The sequence below is a fragment of the Neophocaena asiaeorientalis genome, unplaced genomic scaffold, assembly GCF_003031525.2.
Source record: "Neophocaena asiaeorientalis asiaeorientalis breed wild unplaced genomic scaffold, Neophocaena_asiaeorientalis_V1.1 scaffold540, whole genome shotgun sequence".
NCBI classification, from domain to species: Eukaryota; Metazoa; Chordata; class Mammalia; order Artiodactyla; family Phocoenidae; genus Neophocaena; species Neophocaena asiaeorientalis.
The window spans coordinates 1,605,976-1,624,262 of record NW_020172141.1 but is presented as its reverse complement, the minus strand read 5'-3'; the positions used below and the strand labels follow the sequence as shown (position 1 = coordinate 1,624,262).

The 18,287-nt window shown below is 45.4% G+C and overlaps 1 protein-coding gene across 2 annotated transcripts in view; it reads right to left on the bottom strand.

The window, feature by feature from the left end:
- The window catches only part of MYOCD (myocardin), an 88,786-nt gene that overhangs the window by 22,670 nt on the left and 47,829 nt on the right, over positions 1-18,287 (bottom strand). For both annotated transcript variants that reach the window (XM_024753373.1, XM_024753379.1), the window contains 3 exons: positions 17,614-17,775; positions 4,381-4,553; positions 1,319-1,444 (listed from right to left, as the gene is read on the bottom strand). In XM_024753373.1, coding sequence (XP_024609141.1) covers positions 1,319-1,444; positions 4,381-4,553; positions 17,614-17,775 — 461 coding nt within the window. The remainder of the gene's footprint in view (positions 1-1,318; positions 1,445-4,380; positions 4,554-17,613; positions 17,776-18,287) is intronic.

The window sequence follows — 18,287 nt, the reverse complement described above, 5'->3', positions numbered from 1 at the left end:
CAATGGCCTTATGTGAAGCTTACGCAGTCGACAGGGCAGAGATGTTTTCCCCTAGCTGGGCTGCTTCCTTCTTTGAGAAGCCCTCTAGTCGCCTCCTAGCTTAGAGATGATGAATATTCGTCAGCTGAGAACCCACAGGCACTGACCTGTCAGAAGAGCTGTTGGCTTTCACGTAAGTCCTGCTGGACCAGCTGGTTATCAACCCTGCTCCTTGTTGAAACTGACTGTCCTTCCTCAGGGCGACTATTACACTCCCTCAGTACCAAGAGGCTGAAGGCATTGCTCATCTGCATTAGGCAGAAGTTAAATACTTCGGTAGAAATACCGATGCAATTTCTCTCGGCACGCAACGTTAGAAATCACTGAGTCATCCCCTCCACCCTCCATCTGCAGGGAACAAAATTCATCAATGCCACTTATTTTCAACGCTGTCAGGCTGAGTGGACTGTAGGCTGGGTTTAAGCCACTGCAGTCTGGGGAGCTTTCCTGGGAATCGGAAATACCCGCCATCCATTTATAAGATGAAAACCACTCCCGTGTACGTGCAGTGGAGGGGGCAGTGGGTGGGCACCGTTACTTTAGCATTGATTCTAACTCGATTTACAACCTTTTCAAAAAATGTGTCTTAAGAATCATCTCTGCAACAAGCGGTGGCTTTAGAGCTGAGAGAACACGCCCCCCAATCAATCCGAAGTTATCTGGGATAAAACGAAGAAAGTCAAATGACTACCAGGCAGTTAACTGAGGAGAAAGTACTCTGTGAACCATTAGCTATAATCCTGAGAAACTTAAACCAAAACTATGCGATCGTGCTTGTAGTTATGTGTCTCTTGTGAGGGTAACCCTCTGCTTTGTCTTTATTTCCATAGGGAGACCGGCTTGAATGATATAGGGTTTGCTGTAGGCAAGCCCTTCAGGTTTGCTTCCCTTGCATAAAATGCAGCTGCCCTACACCTGTTTTACGCCACATACAAAGCCTGTGTGCGCTGCAGTCAGTTGTGTCTATCTCTAGGCTGAGCTGACGAAGCCTTTTAAGTCAGGAATAGGCTGGCTGAGCTGTGATCCCAAAGGAGGGCAAACATTGCCCAGCGGGGGTCTTCGTCTGCAGGGGAGACCCCTGCTGGGCAAGAGCATCTTGGTCCATACACACTGATGGCCCAGGTCTCGACTCCTGTCTTGCGATGCTCCCAGTGGATCGAACACGTCCGTGGGTCCGTGTGACTCTCCTCCTGTTGACAGACCTAACTCGGCACTCCCTGCCCCGAGCTGGCCCCGTGAGGCGAGTGCTCAGATGGGCGTGGAGGCCGGCCCACCTTACCTTGACAGCAGCGTGTACAGGGACGGGGTTGCCCGGGGGGCCGAGCCCCTGCTTCCCCGGGTCTGACTGGTTGCCGGGCTGGGGGGCCGAGTCACTCCTTTCGTTTTCTGAGCCAGAAATAAGATCCTAAAAATGCAAAGTTTAGTATTAGGGTGCAGGAGTAAAGACCGTGTGACGTGGAAATGTTGCGGTAGAGCCTCCCACTCCCACCCCCGAGGTCTGCTGTGTTAATCCTAGCTTCTTATCTCAGGAACATCAGATTCTGTCCTCCAGCGGGAGGAGTCGTGTATATAATTTGTCATCCAGTTGAGGACACTTTTAAGAGAGAAAGCAGGCATGATTAATAATTATTCCAGCAGACAGGTATAGGACTGGCCTGTTCTAGGCAAACTGGGACATCTGGTCACCCTGGGTGAGGGTTCCACCTACCTGCGGCTAGGTCTACCTGTTGGAATTGACAGTGGGATCGAAAAAGAGAGGAAGTGGGAGAAGTGGGTGTAGGAGCTTTGGGGGAAAGTAGGACAACAAAAAAGTTAGATGAAACAGGGGTTAGCAGATGGAGGGAAAGTGTGTAGGTATGTGTATGTGTGTGTACGCATCTGGGTCTCTGTATTTGTGTGCATGTGTGTCTGTGTGTCTGTGTGTATGCCTGTGTGATGTATGTGTGCATATATATATGTATATGTATCCCTTTGCACGTGTGTCTGTGTGTATATGTAAGTGTGTGTGTGTATGTGTGTAGTATCAGGAAAACCTTTACGAGAGGCACGTTCCCGTATGCAGAGGACTCTGAAATGGACCAAGTGCCCTCTCTCTTTCCCCTACAATCCTAGGCCATGACTTTGAAAAAGGGGCAGGGGCTGCTCCACGATCTCCCAGAGCGGCTCAGCCCTTCCCTGAGCCCCAGCACCTATCAAAGGTCTGTAGCATCCCTTTCTCTCAGAGCCTGTGCCCTCATCTGTCACATGCGGTTGCCGGATGAATTGACATAAGATGATTTTTGCATTTTGCCTGGCATTGTTCAGTGTTTGTTCCCTTTTTGCCCCGCTCCGAGGGTTAAAAAGAAAAGAATGCGTCTTCTCCCCAAAGCATCTTTAAATCAGAAGCTGAGGAATTTACTGTCAGAGTAATAAGATACAAATGGTCTGATGTACTGTTTGATGTTATCAAAGAAGTTGGGCTGCAGGGACCAGCTGCGGGATGCAGGGGAAGGAAAAATGCTTTGATTATAAACTCTTGCACAATAAACGTACGGCTCTTTTGGCTCTGCTTTTTCTGTCTCCCGTCTCCCTCCTGTTCCACATTTCCTCCTGGGCAGCCTTGGCTTTGTTCTGACGGAGTGAAGAAGGGCCTGACAACGACCCGGTAACAGCACAGTTTCAGGAAACAGGGTCGTGGTAAATAATTCCTGAAACTGTCCCTGATTCCTGCATGCTTTACAGTGTAAAAAGGTTTTCAAATACACTATCTAATACGGTTTACAAAGTACAAACATCCAGCTATACAGTAAGTCCTGGGGGTGTAATGTACAGCATGGTGACCATAGTTAGCAATACTGTAGTGTCTTTCTGAAAGTTGCTGAGAGTAGATCTTACAAGACTCTCATCACAAGAAAGAAAATTTGTAACCATGTGTGGAGACGGATGTGAACTAGACTTACCCTGGTGATCATTTCACAATACATACAATGATATATTGTATCTATCGTACATATTGTGAAATACATGTGTATTTAATGGTACACGTGTATATGTACCATAGATACAATATCAAGCAATTATTTTGTACACCTGATATTGTATACATTGTATACATTGTGTATTTCGCGATATATACAATATCAAACAATTATGTTGTACACCTGAAACTAATATAATGGTATCCGTCAATTATACCTCAATTTAAAAAATTAGAAGTACATACAGATATAAAATATCCATATATAATAAAAATGAGATATCTCTATATAATTAAAATATATAAAATAATATCTGTTAATAAAATATACATCATATATATAAAATATCTGATTTCAAGTCATCGAATAATTCCTGTGAGGCCAAGAGGAGTAAACGCTTCCTGAAGGGTAGGGGCTGAGGTCGGAGGGTTCTCTCCAGAGCCAGGATGTGGTGGAAGATTCACAGCTCGTTGTCCCACGAGTGCAACCCCTCCGCCTCCTGTGTGGGCCTCACATTCATCTCCTCTGGGGGCTCTGGGAATACCATCCTGCCAGGCCAAGGAAAGGTCCCAGCAAGCCTGGGTGTGGCTTATAGAGGGGGAGCTCCAGGTGTTAGTGGGGGGCCCTGCATGCTCCTGGGGCCACACAGCTACTCAGCCTCACTTCCTTCTCTGTAACGTCTAACAGAAAACGCTTGCAAGGTGCCTAGCACTGGCCCTGGTATACAGTGGGCGCTTAATAATGGCAGTAGATGTTGTTAGTTATCATTATACTGCTCCTTATAAATGTGCTTTTAACAGTACGTGCAATATCCATTTCTCACATCTCGACAGTCTGTGGATTTGTCCAGAAAAAGGGGAATGCTATGTTTGGGCTGGGGCTGGAAGTGGTCCTTGCTCCAGGGGTTCGGTAGGTAGACGCCTGCTAAGGGTAGAACTGGCTCGGGGCTCCAGCTTTGTAGCCAATCAGCGCCTTCTGCTTCCCGCTCCCCAGGGTCCTACGGTGGTAACTCAGTGCCTGGAAAGACCGTGGGCTTTGAAACCAGTCCTGCTGAGGCCCTTTCTCTCCAGGAGACTGTTGGTTGGTCATCTCATCTCGGGGAGCCTCATTTCTACCTTGTCTCTAAAAGTGGAGATAAAAGAGATCTACTTGACAGAGTAGACACTGAAAACATAAGTCAAAAGGGCATATTTCTGGGGATTCTCTTTCGGTGCTATCTGGAAGCTTCTGCCCTTACACACAGACCCCTGGACTGAATAGGGTGAGAAGCGTCATCAAGATGACGTGCCATGAAGAGACATCTCTGGGGTCTCTAAGCAAAACCACCTCAGCACTGCTGACTTCAAGACTGAAGAGGCGACAGGCTGAGATGTGGTTTGTTTACCTGGGTTTTCCCCCGAGGACCCGCCAAAGGGGTCTCTGTAGCTTTCATGTCTGGGGGCGATCCGGCTGAGCCCTGGAGGTCTTCACCTCGAGTCTGATCTGGAGAAAGCCCATCGCTGCTGTCCTCCTCAAAGGCAAAGGCATCCGCTGATTTGGAGAAACTCACCTGGTTACCTGAGGGAGTGAAAGCCAAGAAGAACTGGGTCAGTGGCAGTGCTTCAGTGTGCCATCCCTTTTAGGAGCAGTTACCTACCTCCTTAGATGTTTCCAGTTCAAGGTAGGAGTGGAGCTATATTTAAAATGACTTGCTTTCCCCTCTATTTACTCCATACAGGGGATCTCGTGTTTATAAAAGTGACATGTTTGACAGGGACGAATCAGTGACATATTAAAGGTCTATCATCTTTATTAAACTTCATTTTCAGATCGATCCATTCCTGCACATTCTGTATGTGAGCCCCCATCTTTCTGAAGCTAAATCGGGGAAGATGAAGGAAAGAACAGGGGCCATCGGGTGCAGGAGGAGAAGGTCCCTTTCTCCCCGGGGCTTTACGACGAGAGGTGAAACTGAAATGACAGGGGGCCATCTGCATCGTGTTCAAACATAAAGCGGGGCAACCGGCACAAAATGTTTCGCAAACTTTGCTATTAAGGAGAAGCCAGGGAGCTCCTAAGTTTAAATTCCTAAGTGTCAGAAGAGCTAATGTCACCAGAATGTCCCAAAGCCCCACTCAACGAACGCATACCTGTTTATAAAAGCCATAACCGTGTCTCAGAAACTGGAGCGCGATCTTTATTTATTTTTATTATTTGGATTTTGTTGTTATTCCTCTCATCTTTGTCTCTATTTTGGAAATCCCCAGCGAATCACACGTGCTCAGATTCTTCCCCAGCAGCCTGCGTGGTCTTGGGAGGGAAACCCAGACACTGGCTTGGGGAGTGGGGTTACCAGACCAGGTGGGACTATCGTGACATCCTTATATGTCCCTTATGTGTGTGTGTGTTTTTTTTTTTTATCATTTTGATCATTTATAGTACTGTGATTTTATTTATTTATTTATTCATTTATTTTTGGCTGCGTTGGGTCTTCGCTGCTGCACGCGGGCTTTCTCTAGTTGCGGCGAGCGGAGGCTACTCTTTGTCGCGGTGTGCAGGCTTCTCACTGCAGTGGCTTCTTTTGTTTTAGAGCACAGGCTCTAGGCACGCGGGCTTCAGTAGTTGTGGCACGCAGGCTCAGTAGTTGTGGTTCGTGGGCTCCAGAGTGCAGGCTCAGTAGTTGTGGCGCACGGGTTTAGCTGCTCCGTGGCATGTGGGATCTTCCCGGACCAGGGCTCGAACCTGTGTCCCCTGCATTGGCAGGTGGATTCTTAACCACTGTGCCTCCAGAGAAGTCCCTCCCTTATGTTTTTTAATTGCCAAATCTCCTCTGGCTTATTATCCAAATGCACAGTACAAAATGTTTTGAGGCTACACAGCTCTTATGACCCTCTTGCAGGCACAGCTCTTCGAAAGGAATTTATGTATTATCAGCAAGGTTTCCAGCCCGGTATCCTGCAGTTACACTGACAAGAACTTTTGACTCAGGCTTGGGGCAGATAAGAGAGAGGCGCTCTCACTGTGGAGATTGGAGAGGCAGCAAGGAGCTGGCAGTAATGGAATGAATGTGGTTTGGGGCTTGTCATCACCACCACTGCTGGCATCTGTCATGGACCCTCACTCAGACACGCAAGTGTCAAATCAGGAGAGAGGCCGGACAAGGACAGGGCAGGTGGGAACTCCAGTCACTGGCCCGCTGGGCAGCCTGCTAACCTGGAAAGGCTTGGGGACCAGCGTTGCTGCTCTTTGGTTTCAAGGATTCTTTATAAAAGTCATTATTACTTTTCTGTGATTATAGAAGTAATGTTTACTTATAAAAATTCATACCATATGAAATGTACATAACAAGGTACATAACAATCCCACTTCCGTTAATGATTTGCTCCCTCTTCTAGACTTAATTCTATCCATACAGCAAGACACGCACATATTGAAAAAGCATTTCAAACAGACAGGACTGAGTGAAAGATACTGTACTGAAACTTGCTTTTTTCACCCTACAGTGTATCTTGGAGATCTTTACATGTGAACGCATAGAGATCTTCCGCAATATTTTGGTAACAGCTACACAATATTTCATTGTATGAATGGGAACTTTTGTTTTCCAACTTTTATTTCCCAAGGGGCCCTTATCTTTAACTATAAAAATTTTGAAATAATAGAAAGGTACAGAGAATAATATAAAACATGTGAATCACCTGAAATAAATATATGTCAGTATTTTCCTATATTTGCATCAGAAACCTATTCGTTTTCTAACAGAAAGGGCTTTCATCGGGTATTTGACAAATGTCAACTTTTTCTTTGCAATCAGGAGTCACTCTTCTCTCCCATCTGGTCTCTCCCACCTCCCTCCCTCTCTATTTTAAGGTCCAGAGCTAGCTCACATCCTTCCCTTCTTTACTTACAGCAACCCCCCCCACCCCCCACTGGGGCTCTGCAAAGAAGCCTCGCTCTGTCATTTGCACACAATGTGAAGGAACTTATATACCATTTTCCCTTTCTCCAGGGGATCATGTGCCTGCAATCTTCCCAGGAAGGTCCTTCCAGGAGCCTCCATGAATACGCTTCCATTGTAAACTCAACCTGTCAATTTCTTTACTTTAGAAACCACGTTTTCATTGAAATTTCAAGTCCCACTTCTAGTTGTGGAATTAAAGGCTTTGTCCCTGTTGAAGAGATGATATGTATTATTCAGGGCCAGGTGGGCATGGGATTTGGTGCGGGGGGAGTGGGTGTTAAGCCCTCCCCACCTCAGAAGCCACAGCATTTCATTGGGATTTACTTGGCGTAGACTTGGCAAGACCAACTCAGAGAGCCCTGCGTGTGACCCTACCAGCCCCTGGGGGCAGCCAGCCTGCCCTGCCCAACAGGACCCGCCATGGGAGAGCTGTAGCATCTTACACTCCCTCCCCACTTCCTTCAGCCTGAACGGTAGGGATCTTCTCTGTGTGATCTGACACTTCGTGTGACAAAGAAGATGCCCCCGCCCCCTGCCACCTCCACCAGCATCAAGGATCGTGTCCCAAACGTGTGCAAATGAGAGGGAATTAACCAAACTGCAAAGTCGTCCAAGCGTTCTAACATGCGTGGAAATATTACAAGAAGGGCGGGGATGGGAGAAAGAGAGAACATTTCTCTCTTAATCCCCCAACTATCCCCCTTCAATAGTTTCAAGGGGAAAGATAACAAATGATAAAAACAGTGGTTTGCATCAGCAGTTCCCTTAGCAGTGGCGGCAGTAACAGAAACAATCAACTTGTGTTAGGCCTTAGAACGGTCCAGGAAGTCAGAGGAAGGACCACACTCTCTCATCTCTGTTTTGCAGACGAGGACATTGCAAGATCCAGGTCCCCCAGTTCTTTAGAGACCGAGCTAAGACACAGGCCCAGCCTTTGTATGCTCAGAGCCTCCAGCAGAGGGGGAGGCAAAATCAATTTCCCTCCCGGGAGGTCAACAGATATATGTTGTTTAGGGAACATCGCAAGACCCACTGGGTTGGTGGCAGTGGGGAGGGGTAGCATAGAAATCGGCCAACGTCCATTTCTTTTTCGGCACACACGTACTAAGGACAGCTCCATCCTCCACAACATCTTTCACTCGAGTTTTTGAGATCTGAAGGACTGAACGTGACATCTTGACTGTGAGAAGAGAGAAGGCAGACGATCACTTCGACCTCATTGCCACTGTCTCAGAAAAGGGACTGGGAGGATTGTGAAGCCCTGTTGTTGTGGCCATAAATCAGCGTGCCCTTTTCACTTTGGCACCTGCCTGGAATGATGTGGAAACGTCTAGAAGTAGAGTGTTCGGAATAAAGGAGTTGGTAACCAGTCCCATTTTCCCCAGAATTGGATGGAACATTCCTCAACTATTTTGTTCACTTCCAGCCTTCCCACTCAGAGAGGAGTAGAGAGAAGCAGAAGTATAATCAGATACAGTATGGTGAAGATATGGAAACCACGAGAAGGATGCTATCCGTCTATCTGCACGGGACATAACCGGAGAACCTGTCAAGGACTAGACTGCCTGGTGAGTGCTGCTGGTGGCTAGCAGACAAAGGGGATGGAGATGTGGGTCGCCCAGGCAGACTCACTCCCAGACGAGGTGGGATGGAGCTGAGCCTGAAATGACGGTGGACAGGATGACAGAAAAGGGGAGGGCACCTGGCAAGAGTTGCGGGGCGCAGAAGGGAAGTTACAGGGTGGTGATGAGCGGAGTTGGTGTGGGAAGGATGAAGAAGTAACTCTCCCAGTCACCGGAGTGGATTACTTTAGGATCCAGTTCCTGGAGACACACAGCTTCGAGGAGTCTGCTTTACAAGTGACATCAATCATTTAAAGAGGTTCCTCTGCTTAAGTCAAGGAAGAAGCCATGAGTACGTGCAACTGTATACACGAAGAAGCCGTGAGTACGTGCAACTGTATACACGAAGAAGCCGTGAGTACGTGCAACTGTATACACGAAGAAGCCGTGAGTACGTGCAACTGTATACACGAAGAAGCCGTGAGTACGTGCAACTGTATACACGAAGAAGCCGTGAGTACGTGCAACTGTATACACGAAGAAGCCGTGAGTACGTGAAACCCCATACATGAAGAAGCCGTGAATACATGCAACCACGTACAGGGTAGTTGTTCACACCTGAATGAACAAACACAGCGTGAAGACCAAGGCCCCTAAAATGACTCCCATCTAGTTTCTAAAAAGCATGTTGTACCAGGTCAGAATAAGCCGACAGACACACTGAGGACCACTCAGAGGCTGTCCACACTCAGAGAGCCGACCACGGGGCGCCCTGCCAGTCCCCCAGCACCACAAAGGGCTTGGATCTCTGACTGCGAGGCCAGAAGGTGAGCGACAGAGCAGATAGATGAGCCCACACTAGGCTCAGCCCCTGCTGATGAGAACAGGGACGGCAGGAGGCCCCCGAGAGCGTGGCAGTGGCTTCCTTTGGCGCTGAGGTACGTGGTGTTCGGTGTGGTCAGTGTGGGCCAGACAGGTTGGTTTGTTTCTTGGTTCTACCCCTTCGGTGGTGGAGTGACTGTTGATGAATTACTCAACTTCTTAGAGCCTCAATTTCCCCATCTATCAAATGGGCAACGTCATCATAGTCACCTCTCGGGGTTTTGAGGATTAAAATAACGCCTGTAAAAGCACTGCGCTTTACATGTTTTATATGTTATCCACATGGTCCCTGATGCACACGTGTCGTCATTTCTCGCTGCCGTTGTTGTTATTATTGTTTTTGGTAGCAGTGTCTGCTTGTCTCAAGTTCACCACGATCAAAAATAAAACAAAGCGGGGCTTCCCTGGTGGCGCAGTGGTTGAGAGTCCGCCTGCCGACGCAGGGGACACGGGTGCGTGCCGCGGAGCGGCTGGGCCCGTGAGCCATGGCCGCTGAGCCTGCGCGTCCGGAGCCTGTGCTCCGCAACGGGAGAGGCCACGGCAGTGAGAGGCCCGCGTATCACAAAAAATATAAAAAATAAAAAAATAAATAAAACAAAGACCACCCAAGAGACAGTTTATCCTGTGGTCAGCTTTGCAAAGGTCAGCCCAACTCCGGAGCCAGAAACACTGAGAGGTTCCTCCCGGGAAAGCAAAGACAGACCTTCCCCAGAGCAGGAGGAGTGTCCCAGGAAAGGCTGCGCGCTCCCCCCTCTCCTGCCTGGTTCAAGGCGGGCTCGGTGGAGAGGGACGAAGGTCACCTTATCTGGCTGCTTCAGGAACATGCAAAGTCTGTCGGCTCCGTGCTGTGACCCTGGGCCCCTGCTCCAATCCCCCACGGCGGGCGCGGGGCTCACTGGCCACTGCGGGAGAGTAGGGTGCTGGCTGTTGTCCCTGGAGACACGTCAGGCGCTGTGATGACAAGGACCTGCTTCTGGAAGCCCTGACTCACCCCCAGGCTATGCCCACGGGTCTGTCTCTGGGCACCGGCCCCTTGGGGATCTCGGCCTGGAGACTCGGCGCTTTCCCCCGTCTTTCTCGGAAGTGATTGGATGAATGAGTCAGTTGGACTTTCATCTGCATAAACATTTAAAATTCCAAGATGAAAATGCGATCGCTAGAGTCCTGGTTACCTTTCCGCCGGGACCCACACCAGGGGCTGGAAAGCATGGGGTGGGAATGTGAGAACAAACTTCGCTCGCTTATCTGTTTGCAAGCCTGAGCGGTGCTCGCATGACAGCTACTTTAATTCATGGTCAGACTTCCTAATGTCCTCCTGGAAGAGACTGAAGCCAAATTCACTTCCTAAGGGAGGAGGTGGTCAGGTGACAGTAGCTATAGTTTAAGAGTGGCTCTTGCCTAAAGAGATTTCAGTACACTGAAGATACCATAGTCCGGAGGAGATGGATTATGTTGTCCAACAAAGACCGAACCTACTGCCCTTGCAGGGGATCAGATGCCTTTAGGATGGAAAGAGATGAAAGTGGAATTTTGGAGGGACAAGCATTCTTTTTCCTCAGATCCCAGGCACTTTAGAAATTGGCTTTAAGTCTCTAGATAGACCCTGATGCTAGGAACACACGAGTTGTGAAAAACAATTCAGCTGCATAAACACTTGTCCTGTAACAGCTTTCGAGGCTAATTCTCCAGGAACAAATTCTTAGGTGGGCAAAGATACATTAGCACTGTCTCAGAGCACCCTAACTTTCTTCCCTGTCACCGCCCCCCTCAAAGCTACTGGCTTTCTACTTCTCTTTTCCCACCCCCTTTCCAGAACCTTCCTCAGAAAAGTATTTATCACGTGTGCCTCCGTGTGTTTCTTTGCCCCAAGGATTATTCACGCTTTGGAAATAATTTCTCATTATGGAATGACAGATTTTGTCCACAAGAAAGTTATGCCAAAGCAAACAACGCTACCATCTGCCTTAGGGCCATGGTTATTGTCTATTTGTCTTAAAAATGCATGATCGGAGAGTGGTCCGACTTCCAGAGTCTCTGAAGAATGACGGGATACTTAGTAAACAAGAATTTTTGTTCTGTTTAGTTATAAAGTCTGAGCCTTGGGCTTGCAGGTGAGCGAAGACTAGCGTAGGATCCTTTAGAAAAATGTACACGACGCTTGTAAATGGATGATTTCTGGGCCGTGCCTGGCGGACAGAAACGTTGCTTTCCTGTGTCGAAGGGTTACGGTGATAAAAAGAACTGCTTTATCTTGGATTATGGTGCTGTATACTCTGAATCACAGGTTCAATTAAAAAAAAAAAAAAAAAGAGCTGAAAAGCAGACTCAGGCATTCAGGTGGGAAGCCTGGCTCAGTTCAAGAAAAAGAGGACGACACTTCAGGGGGAGGAGCTTGTTCACTAGAGCAGGATGCCGGGACCCTTCCACTGTTTGAAGAGTTGGGAAAGCCAGCTGCGGTTCTCTTTTACCCAAGCAGAAGCCAGCTTCTGCTGGTACCTAAGGGATGCTCCTGGCAAGTTAAGAAGACACCTGGATGACCAGAGAGAGGATGAACAAGCTCGGAGTAGGGCTCTCAAAACTGAGGGATGCTAAGTGACAACGACCACGTGTAAGCAGAACAAAGCCAGGCTCAACTCCAGTGTACAGTTTCCGTTCTCGTAAATCATCACTCTCACATAATGTTATACTTGTTGTATTTGCAGTTCTGGCCTGAGAGAGAGTAGCTGTTAGAGGTTTTCTAAGAAGGAGAAACAGGGAAACAGGTGTATGTTCTGAGATGTAGCCACGAGGCGCCCCAAGCCTCCTTTTGTGTCAGTAAAATCACAAGGCCCCCTCTTCATCCACATTGCGTCACTCTGGTCACACAAGCCTATGTTTCCTCCCCAGGGAATCTGTAAAATTCTACCTGACTCAGAAAATAAACTTGCAGGCTGGAAGACGGATGGCTAGCTGGCACCACAGAAAGGAGAGGAAAGTTTTGGGGGAAACGATTTGCTACAGTCATTCAGCTGATGCAAGAGGTGGGACATCTGGGAAGGAGAAGAAAAATCCCAGAGTAGGGGCTGGTTCCCTGTCTTACAGTATCCTTCCCTCCCTGCACTGAGAGAGGTTCTGGATTATTGTATGTTTGGGATGGAGAAGGTCTTGAATAAAACCGGGAGGGAGGGAGACAATGAGTGTCTCGCTCAGGGCTTGGCAGAAACACAGACGCACAGCTGCAGAGGGAGCTGGAAAATGTAAACACATCTGGAAAGGCACGTGCACAGAGGAGGAAAAATACACAGATGCCAGGAGAAGGATACACAGACAACCACAGCCCTGAGTCACCACTTCACCGAGGGTGGATGACGTGACCCCAAGAAGTGACAGATAGGTGAGGGGTCGGTGTCATCACCACCACTGGAAGGGCTACTCAGAGCGCTGTCTCTACAACTGGTCGCTGAGCAACTCCCTCTGCCTCTATGACACTTCATAGGATGCCACGGCCTTGCCCATAGGAATTCACGCACATTGAAAGATTACCGCTAGAGAGCCTGAGGCACGGACGTTCCCTGGATGAGGTCAACCTATATCCTCCACCTCTTTCGCTAGCTATGCCTTCTCTTTATTCTTCACAGATCCCTGCCTCTGTCTTTCATATTCCTACATGAGAGCCCCCTAGCCCTCTTTGCTTCTTATACATCCTTCATACCCCCAGCTCCCCCTTCACACCCCGTCTACTGGGCACTCCTGATTCTCTGTACCCTGCGCAGCTTCTATTTTTACAGCATCTATCACCTTTTATTAGGATATATAATTATTTATGGGTTTTGTGTGTCGTCTGTGTCTCCTGCACTATAATATAAGCTCTGTTAGAGCAGAAATTTTTGTACGTTTGTCTAGTGTCTGACACATAGAAGATGCTCCATAAATATTAAATGAAGAACTAAATAAATGAAAGGGCAATCTTATCGAGTCCACCCGTTTAAATTACCGTACACACTAAAGTCTCCCAAGTCTACAGCTCTAGACCAATACTTTCTTCTGAAGGGTAGTTGGATGGAATCTACTGCTTACTGAATCCCTGCCCTTGGAGTTCCTGCAGACCTATCGGCTGCAACAGTTGAAACGGAAATTCATCATCTCTCCCCAGATCTGCTCCTCCACTCTTGGTACATGGCTGCCACTTACTCAGCTGACCAAGAGGGAAGCCTCACTGTCATCTCTGACTCTTCCTTTTGCTCACATCGACATATTCTACCGGTCATCTAATGATGCAACGTCAGTTACCTCTCAGATGCTCTTTTTTTTGTACCCACAGCACGACTCTTGTTCAGACTCTTAACTAAAAGCTGTTCAACAGATTTTACGTTCCCCCTTCCGAAGTGCAGAGATATTGCTGTGAAATCGCTGTTCAGCCAGGGAACACCACCCCTGCCCGCCGTGTGTACTGTTTTCACAGTGGGATGTGAGTGGAAGCGATGTGTACATCTCCAGGTTGAGCCTTTTTAAGCATGTGGGTGGACCTTTTCACTCTTTCTTTCCTCTTCACCGGCTAGATCCAGAAGATGATGAGACTGTAGGGCACAGGTTGGCAAAATTAGGGCCTGTGAGCCTGCTGTCTGTTTTTGTAAATAAAGTTTTATTGGAACACAGCCATGGCCACTTGTTTACATATTGCTTATGGCTCCTTTCCCACTACAGCAGCTGAGATGAGTAGCTGTGACAGCTTAGAGACCTCAGCTTATTCTTTAAGAAAAAGTTTGCCACCCTGGCTCTGGCGGATGGTGGAGCAGCAAGACCAAAGGAGCTTGAGTGCCTGAAGGGTTTGCTGTCGAGGAAAACCCTCTCTGGACTGTTTATGAACAAGAAATAAACGTCTATTGTTAAGCAGCTGAAATTTTGTGGTTTGTTTAGCAGCCTCTGTTATCCCAACTAACAACAAAAGAGATGTAAAGTCTCAAATAAAATACTAGCAACTTCTAGGGAAAAAAATCCAAGGAGGATTTATTTCCAGAAATGCAAGGATGATTAGGAAAGACAGCAATACCACATTGCTAGATTAAAGAAAGAAGCCCATATGATCATCTTTACATGCGTGTTGAAAGCATTTAGAAAACTCAGCATCCATCTTGCAAGCTATTCTTAGTGGAACAGAATAGAGAAACACTTCCTTAGAATATCTACCTCCAGCACAAGTTAGTGTCATATTTAGAGGTGAATGACCAGAGGAACTCCCACTGAAGACTGAATCAACAAATGTTATCATTGGGCTTCCCTCGTTGCGCAGTGGTTAAGAATCTGCCTGCCAATGCAGGGGACACGGGTTCGAGCCCTGGTCTGGGAGGATCCCACGTGCCGCAGAGCAACTAAGCCCGTGTGCCACAACTACTGAAGTCTGCGTGCCGAGAGCCTGTGCTCCACAACAAGAGAAGCCACTGCAGTGAGAAGCCCGCGCACCACAATGAAGAGTAGCCCCCACTCGCCACAACTAGAGAAAAGCCCACGCGCAGCAATGAAGACCCAACGCAGCCAAAAAAAAAAAATGTTATCATCAACATAACAAATATATAACATTATATAATGTTGCTTTTGAAGCACTGGCAATGTAGCAATAATAATAATTGTCTACTATGTAATATAGCAATAATTTTTAAATTATATAATGAAATATTGCATAATGCAAAATAATGTAAATCATATGCGCTTTATATAATTCATACATATAATTTTATATGTAAGGTATATATCTACGTGATATAAATATTTTATATATAATAAAATACATATAATTAGATTTGTATAGTATATTATACTATTATAACATATATCATTTACAAATAAATGTAATGTAATAATTTACATTACATTACATTAATAATAATTTACATTACATTAATAAATAATAATTGATATTAATACATTAATATTTTATTATAATTATATGTAATTATAATAATTCTATTTTTATCATAATAAAATTATATTATATATAATTATAATTTTTATTAATACATCAATAAAAATAATTTTTATTAATACATTAATAAAAATTTACATTAAATTAATACATGTAATATTTAATATATAATATTTAATATTATACATAACATATTTAATTTATAAATAAAATACATAAAATTATATTGAATTTATATTATGAATATACTACATGTAACTTTTAAAATGATGTTAATTGTGTAATTTATTAATAATTCCATGATGTGCTTTTCAACAACCAGCCAGTGCTCCAAGGCAGAAAGAAAAAACAAACAGGAGGCACATCTTCCTTATTTGTAGGTGATGTGATTGCCCATGCAAACAATTAAAGATAAAATGAGATACTATCGGAACAATTAAGAAAATCTTCAAAGATGCCCAGTTATAAAATAAATGTGCAAAATTAAGAGGTTTCCAATATGTAAGTAATAACTGATGTGAATTTATTTAAAAAAACCTTACCAAGGGAAATAAAAGAAGACTTGTAGAGGTGAAAAGAGATACTATCTTTCTGTCTCAGAAGAATTAATGTATTTTAAACCTATGAATTCACCATAAACTAACCTATAAATTCACCGCAATCCCAAACAAAATTCTAATAGGATTGGAGTTGGAATATAATAAACTGATTCTAAATTTCAGCCACCATATACTTGTGAGAGTAGCCAAGAAACATTAGAAAAATCAGACCAACGTAAAGAAACTTGTGAAGACAGATATTAAGACAAATTATAAAATACACCATTAAAATCGTGCAAAAAGGAGAATTAGACCCGTCTCTTGAACCGTGCACTGAAATAAGTTAATATGCAGTAAAGACTGAAATATAAAAATGAAGTATACACATGTTAGAAGACAGTATAGGTGGATAACTCTATTCTTGAGGTAGGAAGTGTTTTTGAAAAGCAACAACAAATTCAGAAACTACAAATAAAAGATTAAGAGATTGCATGATACAGAAATTTAAAAAATACGCTACACACAAAATCAAAAGGCAAAGGACAGAAACGAACAAACAAAGCCAACAACAAAAGGCAAAGGACATGCTGGTAAAAGGATGTGTAATACCTGTGACAGATGGAGGATTAGCTTTTTTTTTTTTTTTTCAATATATATAAATAGCTTTTATAGTGAGGGAAGAAAATGCCCAGTAGAAAAAAGGAATAGCCACGAGTTGCCAATGACACAAGATCCCATGGAAAAACATCATCTCTCTATAAACCAAAGAAGGCGATTTAAAATGAGATATTTTGCCTATCGTATAAAAATCAAAGATAAATTTGCATGCATGGAATAAATATAATGTTCCAATAAATGATAAGAGACACGCGATAGAGATCTTTTCTGTCCTAGATCTCATCAAAGTAAAGACGGGGATGGTGCACTGTTGACTGGGCTAGTCCAAGTTCAAAGGTACAGGATATTTAGTGTGGACAGAGAGAGTAAAGAAGAGAGAAAACCACGGTGGGATATTTAATGGGCAGTGATGAGGATACTGTCTCCCCTAGAGTTGATTCTTCCATATTTACAGGTTCCAAATACAAAATTCACGTGGCTGGCCTCTGACTGGTTGGGTGCAAGATTTTAGAATGTGGGTAAGTTTAACAATGAACTCAGCATTTAATAAAACATCTTTATGCGTAATATTGGACACTGTGTCAAAACATGTAAATGTGCATTGCTTGTTATATATCAGTAATTCTTAGAGCTTTTGTAGGCTTCGTGTGTTGTCAAAGAGTTTTCACGTGCTTAAAGAACTGAACCTCGCTCCCAAGAGCCGATGAGTTGGGCTGGTTGGGTATTCATCTTGGAGGAGTGAAGGGACCTGGGGAAGCCCCAAGCCACAGCACCCGAACTGGGCTTGGCGTCCAGGTCTTCCCCTTCAGGTCCAGCGCTCTTCCCACTCTGCCAGTCTACACCCCTTTAAAAGAGGAAGGGCGGAGAGCGCCATGACCCCAAAGTGATGGAACCTTGCAGGGAAGATGTTTTGAGGTTTAAAATCAAGTCAGCTCCCCGACCTGCTTGACCAGAACCAGACTGGTCTATGTTAACCTGACTTTGGAGGCTGAGCGGGTTTCAGTTTCTTCCTTACTCCCTGGACCTTTGGTTATGGGGAACACTCTGGAACAGTGACCCACGGATTGACTCTTGTCTAGTGAGAGGTCTTCACCCCCAGGGCCCCAGCATTTCAGAGCCATGGCTGCCCTCAGACCTCAGCACGGAGGGAAGCGTGCCATTCATTTGTGCTATCTACCTTTTATGGCCTCTTTCACAGCAGAATCCACCGGGAGTATGTTCTTCTCCACCAGCTCCAGGGGCCCCGGCCGGAGGGCGATTTTTTCATTGAGGTCATCTGCAAGTCGGGCTCTTTTCAGCTTCATCTGAGCAGTTGGAACGGATCTCTCTGCAGTGGAGCCTAAGGGGTTAAAATCAAAAGGGTCAGCTCTAGAATTCGATGTTATTTTTGTGGGGTTTTTTTTTTTTTTTTTTGCTTTTGTAACCCAAACACTCTGACACATTGTACTCCACCATCCTAATAATTTTTCAATGCAATCATCCTCATTTCACATGGATTAGCAGCGAAGACTAGACACTTCCAAATAAAGGCAAATTGAGAAGCACAGAAGAGTTAGAGAAACTTGCTTTGTGAGGATTTGGGGGAAAAAAAATGTGCAATTTGGCGATTCTGTAAGTAAGTAGTCCACGGGGCCTGTATTGCTTGCAGACACTAAACTATAGCATTTGCGTGCAAAGCCTGTCTACGTATTGCCCAGCCCAGGCTGAACTGGCAGTAAATATTATCTATTATTATAATTAATTGTAGTAGCGTGACTTCTCAAGAGTTTTAGACTTGTTGAGGTTGTGATACTAACTGATTCAAATGTCCAGGTCCAGTTGTAAAAGAAAAACAATTTTGGGGGGGGGGAA